Consider the following 6,735-nt stretch of genomic DNA (forward strand, 5'->3'; position numbering starts at 1 on the left):
TATGAAACCATGCTGCTGGAATAGATGCTGCTGCGGTTTAACATCATCTTGCTGAAATTTGCAAGACCTTCCCTGAAAAAATGTCTGCATAGGAGCATTTTCTGCTGTTAAACATATATATATTTAAATATATATATATATATATATATATATATATATATATATATATATATATAAAAATTTCCCTCATGGGATCAATAAAGTATCTATCTATTTATCTATATACACATTAACTAGTGGCACGGTGGTGACATAGTTAGGACAGTTGTCTCACATCAAGGTTTTGGGTTTGAACCTGCTGGATTGTTTCTGTGGGAGTTTGCATGAGTTTTCTCTCAAAGTCCAAAGACTGTATGCTAAGGTGATTCTAAACTGGCCATGTGTGTTGATGTGAATATTATAAATCACTTCACGTGCATGAAATAAAGTGCTATGTGAAGGCTTTTCATATAAAGCACTTAAAGTGATCAGTAAGACTAGAAAAGTACTATATAATTGCCAGTCCATTTCCATAGGTGCTTAAAAACTACGTTCCACTTCATTAAAACTTGTGTGAGGTTATAATAAGGTGCTGTGTTATGAAGCCAAAGAAGCAGATGTTGCCTCAAGCACAAACAATAATAATTACTGACATACCTGGTATTAACTCTCCTTCCTTCATTCTGCAGTCGTTTTCTGCTCTAGGGCAGCCCAACCCTTTAGGCCTACGCCGCAGTGCAACACGATGACTCAGCTCTTTAGGACTGAAGGACAAGCTGCCTAAGCTGTACATTCAGTGTATGTATAACTTTTTAGACTACCCCTCAGACCTCCAACAGCTGTCTGCTCCCATAGCTGCTCTGGTGCTGACCACACAGTGAGTCCCCGTGCACTGAACTATTCCTTTAACGGAGCAACGGCACTCAACAGTCAACACGTGGTCTGATACTGCGCCCATCCATTCAGAGCCACTCTGGAATTACACCGGCACGAAGACACAACACCACGGGAGTAAAGGGAGAATCAACCTGACCAAATTTAGACCGAGAACAATTTGGATCAAGTGCAAGACCAATCAGTAGGCCAGTCCACCACTTTGGTCCAGCTTGAAATATTTAAACCGATCCACCTTCCAAAGATAGTGCAGTAATTATAGAACAAAACAGGAGGAGAAAGGGGTCAAAGTTTTAAAGCTAGTCATCTAAAACCTGTAAGCAGACAGACAAACTGGTGAATGGAAGGTGAATAATACACTTGATAAAATTTATAGTGGATGATCCACATCAAGGAAAATTAAAATTTTCTTACTTCTTTACTATCCAATTAACACTAAATTTACTTGTTGTAACAATATTTTCATACATTTTTCCACAATAGCTGGGTGGTGCTCATATTCCCAGGTAAAAAGATTAACATTTAAAACCTAGTTCATATTAATTAGCTGCAGCAATAGCGTAATTGATGAGTAATTATCGTGTATTAACTGGTCTGTAATTTTCTTGCTCGGCACTAATTTTGTGGGCTAATAAAACTGTATTTTTAAGAAGTTTGATCATGGCAGGCAGTGAACAGTAATTAGCTGCGGATATCTTGCTGAACAGTGAAATACGGGCTCTCCATCAGAAGTGCAGTGTGTAAAATGTCACCACATGTCAGAGGATTGCAGGTTGCAGTCATCTAATTTCAGTTTTCTTACCCCTCCCAATTCTCACATGTAGTGAGTGTCGGCTGTAAGTATGTGTCCAGGTCTATTTACTCTGGAGGAGACTGCAAAACTTTATGAAAGAAGTCTGATACGAGTCAGTGAGTCAGCGACGCGGACTTCTCTCTGATGGCAGCTATACTGAGGTGAGTTATTGTGGATAACCCGGTAAGAGCTGCTGTTTTTGCCACTGTTAGCTGCTGTTAGCTGCTATTAGCTGGTTAGCTGCTCTTAGCCTGTTAGTTGCTATTAGCCGGTTAGCTGCGGTTAGCCTGTTAGCTGTGATTTTTAGGACACTCAAGCCTAACATTAGCTAGCATAAGGTTAGCTTATGACCAGCTGTTGTTGTTTAGCTGGCTCAGTGTCACCTGTCCAAAGATGGGAGAGCCACCTGTTTATTCTGCTGAAAAGAAGCACTTAAATAAACATGTTTATGGGTGTTTTTGTGTGTTAGAGCCCTGATTTCAGTTCAGGAGATGAGGCTTGAGGTGAGGAGGAAGAGGATGATTTTTTAATGAAGATGCCGGTGCGGTTGTCTCTTTCCTTCACATTTTCACTTCTTTGGTGAAAGGCACCAATTCTTAGATGATAAATCAAAGGTGTGATCCTTCATATCTGGAGTCTGAAGGTCCAGACATGAATTAAAATCGAACATCTCTGAGTGGTCTACTCCACTTTTGGTCAGGGTTTCCACAGGGTAGTAAAAGGTAGTAAATTGAACTCTAGGATTCCTGTATTAACCCTGTTGGTGTACTACGGTCTCTAGCCACATACATAAAACGCAACTAATCGGAACAGCGATGCCCATCTCAGCCACTGTATTCAAGATGTCAGGGCAGCACGGCAGCTTCCATACACAAGGACAAGAGACACAGGATTAGCCCCGTATTTACTGTTCAGGTTAGTATTTAGTGAGTTTCCACAGGATGGCTGCAGAAACGTGACAGATTAAGGCAACAGTTTCATTGCAAATTTTCTTTCCTTTTTTTTTTTTAACACTTTTGCTTTGTTTCCCATTTTTCTCATGTAAAAAACTGTTTAGCTTGAAATTATGTATCAAAGTACCTCAATAAACCAAATATGTGGCAACTGTGGTTTTCTTTTGTTAGTACAGAACTGTAACCTCATGGTCCTCACTGACTTTGGTGAGACATCCTCAATCACCACCCTGACATCCACGGTACTCAGGAGGAATTCTGAGGACTTCCACTGATCCGCTCCTTTTGTGTTTGAGTGACGAAAATTACAAATGATTGAGAAGCCACATGGTTTGGAGTTCAGTTTTGCTATTTCAACAGTGGCTGGTCACTGTTTTATCTGTTGTTTGCTGGATGGATGGATGGATGGATGGATGGATGGATGTCCCCACAGCCCAGTCAGCCTCTCTCAAATTATTATCAAATGGTCTTGTGTTCTTTTTCATTTTGTTTAAATACAATTAAAACATTTTTTAATCACTTGTGTGTCTCCACTCTGTCTGAGGGAATTATGCTGCGTGGTCACCAGCAGGATTCATCCTCTGGTGACCACGAGCATTAGTACAAAATTCCACCTGATCTATTGAGATATTTCGGTGTTAACCAAAGCAATACACTCACTGACGGACAGCATCGCCAGAGTCATGATTGTCTCATGACAGTGATAACCACAGTGACCTGGCAGTGACATCACTGACAGTGGTTAAATACTGGAAGTCAGTCCTCATCACCTCAGCAGAGCCAATCAAGCCTCTGTGATAATGAAATAGCCTCAAGGTTACAGGCGCTCGTTGGCTTTGACTTATTTTATCTTCTACTGTATGTTTATGTCAGCCTTCACATGAACCTGTGGGGAGGCTCCTTCGTCTGGGCTTTGACCAAAGAGGACATCCTGTTTTATTCTGTGTCACACAAACATTCAGTGTGTGTGAACACGACCTTCCGTGCTGTCGTGTTTCTGCACAGGTCTTCTTCATCCTGCTTGAGTTCGTCCAAACTCAGAAATATGTGACATTAAACACAAAGGATATTTTAGTCCCACACATGATGACAGCAGCACCTCACTGCACTATTCAGACCAGCTGAAGGATTAGAAACAGATATTTCTTTGCTGCATCATCGCTGGATAAAAATCTTAAATTCCAAGTCGGGAACTGGGCTCAGTGCCGTCTATGAACTACATACTTGGACCCCCACCCCCACCCCAATGCATCTGCAGTAATATTCTGTCAAAAGCTATCCAACAAGACAAAGACACAACTGAAAATCTCCCACATCAGATCCATCTGTAAAACACATTACCATGCATTCTTAAAATAACCCGCAGGCCTGACCCCGCCTCTTCCAGCGCAACATCAGTTATAAAACTCTCCCGTACATGTGCAGTGACCTCCAGCTGCACATGTTCCTCCTCCCTCAATGAGGTCATCGTGTTTGTCTCCTTGTTATTGTCCCAAAGTCAAGTTTTGGACCTTTTAGGGCTCCAACATTCGGTTGAACTTCTAGCTTGTTTCGTTTTACTTTGCAACTTTTAAAAAAATGTTAATTATTGAAAATGATATAAAACAATTATCGCGCTTTAATTCCGCGAGAATGTGACAGAAGTAAAAGTCCTACATTCAAAATAACACAATTATCAACAAAACACAAAGTCTCAACAGCAACAGTGCACAAAAAAAGAAACGTCATTTATTATTATGAATATGTTAGTGATGTGCTGCATCTTAAGTTTCAGGCTTAAGTTTATGTTTTGCATGTAAAATTTGAATCTGTAAAGTCATTTAAACTCAGATATAGTAATGACCTTTTTCTGTATTGGGTTAGAAATACTTAAAGTAATCGCTGTACTGAGCACGTCTGTTAATCAAAAGCAGCTTTACAGACTCCCCCCGTTATTACTGCCATTACATAAAAAAGGGCCAGGCACGAGCACGCAGGCACGAGCACGCAGGCACGAGCAGAAACAAAGCCCGCTGCAGGATGCGCAGCGCAAAGGATGAAAACATGCGTAAAGCCTGGAAATTGCGACACATTTGTACTTTTTTTCCCCCCTCCGTGCACAGACCCGCAAGTTCCCATGAGGTGCTGCGACTTACGAGTAAAAACCTCCCGCGTCCCTTTACGAGAGGAAAGGGAATGAGTGCACAGAAACATTACACAGTTCTTAGAAAGAGATGCACAGAGGAGGAGGGGGTGTCCCTGCCATGATGAAAAATTGTTGCCGAGTTTATGCACATCACAGTGGGACACAGAAACCGGGTCTAACCTTCCAGCTTAGTGTGTCCGATCATCGTGGGTGCGTCCGGTGCGCAAAGAAAATAAACGCTTTCCTGGAAACAGAAAACTTACAGTTCCATCATAACTCCCCAGCCGGGCTCAGGTCCTCCTGTGCCAAACACCACCCCTCCTCTCCCCCTTTCTCTCTGCACATTCCTGCAGTAACAAAATAATAAAAAAAAAAAAACACTACTAGATCCCCCCACTGTCGAAATCCCACCCTCGGGGCTGATTCGTTTTCCATTGGATGTGGCGAAGAAAAGAAAACCTTGTTTTTCACGATCAGGAGACAAGACACGGAGGACAGGAGCTCCAGAAACACCAAGAAAAAGGGAAATATTTACAGTAACTATATGAAACAATGAAGTATATCTCTATATTTATGAATGCACGAAACATGTGCAGTTCAACCAAAGAGAAGTTACTTACGCATAAACTCCAGGCAGGCGAGGCATTTCCCCACAGCGAGCACAGAGCCCTGCATGGTCATTTCTGACAGATCACAGACGCTTTTAATTCAAGGGAAAAAAAATCTAACTAATAAGTTTCACGTATGTTTAAAGCTCTCATCCTGTCCCCGCAGTCCAGTCCCTCCACTCCAAAGTCCCTGCAGCCCCACAGCTTCATGAGCTCACAGAAAGAGGATTGCTTTGGGTCAGCGAGGTTTCCCAACCCCCTTACCCAGCAAAATAAATGGGCCAACGCCGGTGCCAGCCGCCTGCTGCCAGGGGATTGGTTATTCTGTGTGCTCGGTCAGTGGTGGGCACCGGGCCTGGGATAGAGAAGAACACAAGAGATGGAAGAAAGAAGAGAAAGAATGGCACATGGAGACCTAGTTTGAGGGAAGAGGGGCCTCGCAGAGATTTGCAGGGTTGAGGAGGTTCAGGTCACTCCGGTCTGCTGCAGGATTTTAGATCCGGAATTTGAGTCGATGTTTCATTTAAGTCAAAGTCAGAAACTTACTCAAGTAACAGTACAAAAGTTTTAAAGTCAAAATATTGAATAAAGTACTCATGCAGAACCAACACATGATATCATTGGATCATGATTACTGATTCTTTGGGTTTGGGTCACTTTCATGTTGCAGCTGGAGTCGATTATAAATATTTGGGCAGTTTTGTCTGCGCTGCTCTTCACAGTATGACACAAAGTCAGTCAGTCAGATTTCATGGATATCAGTGTGTCCAGTCAGGAAACCACTGAATTCATTTCACCAAATCAAAGTGGCAGCAGCAGCACCGGAGCTGCAGCACGACAGCAGGCTGTGGCTGCAGAGCTTTCTCTCACTGATTTTTCTCTAGTTTTACTATTTCCTGGCATTATCATCACAGCTGGTAGCACGAGGTAGTACCTGCAACCCAGGGTGCGCAGGTCATCCAGCTCCTCCAGGTGTCGTTGCCAAGAAGTGTGTGGAGATGTTTCACAGTGAGAGCTGGACTGTATAAGGGCATCAACCCAGTGGCAAGACCAGTAGATAAAGCCATACAAAATGACCTCCGGCCAGGCACTCGTGCACATTTCTTATCTGAGGGTCCTTCAGTGGGACCTGCGCTTACAGCCAGCATGGTGCAGCTCATTTGCTAGAGACCACCAGGACTGGCCGGGGTGCTGCTGCTGGTGCCCCTGCTCTCATGTGACTCATAAACACCTACAGACGCATTCACACGTGCTCAGTGTGAACCAACCTGCTCTCACACTCCTGACACTCCCAACACAGGAGAATCAGAAACTGCAGCAAAACTTGCATACCATGTTCAGGTTTGAACATGCCCCAGACATCACAAGTGAGGAGTGAATGTG

The 6,735-nt window shown here is 43.0% G+C and overlaps 1 protein-coding gene across 1 annotated transcript in view; it reads right to left on the bottom strand.

Annotated features, from left to right (window-relative positions):
• paqr6 (progestin and adipoQ receptor family member VI) overlaps nucleotides 1-5,510 on the bottom strand; it is a 29,663-nt gene extending 24,153 nt beyond the window's left edge. Inside the window, exon 1 of the mRNA XM_030749966.1 lies at nucleotides 5,365-5,510. Within this exon, the coding sequence (XP_030605826.1) occupies nucleotides 5,365-5,425 (61 nt within the window). The 5' untranslated portion in view covers nucleotides 5,426-5,510. The remainder of the gene's footprint in view (nucleotides 1-5,364) is intronic.
• Nucleotides 5,511-6,735: the final 1,225 nt, after the last annotated feature.

This window comes from Archocentrus centrarchus, chromosome 16 (assembly GCF_007364275.1).
Source record: "Archocentrus centrarchus isolate MPI-CPG fArcCen1 chromosome 16, fArcCen1, whole genome shotgun sequence".
In the NCBI taxonomy this organism is placed as follows: Eukaryota; Metazoa; Chordata; class Actinopteri; order Cichliformes; family Cichlidae; genus Archocentrus; species Archocentrus centrarchus.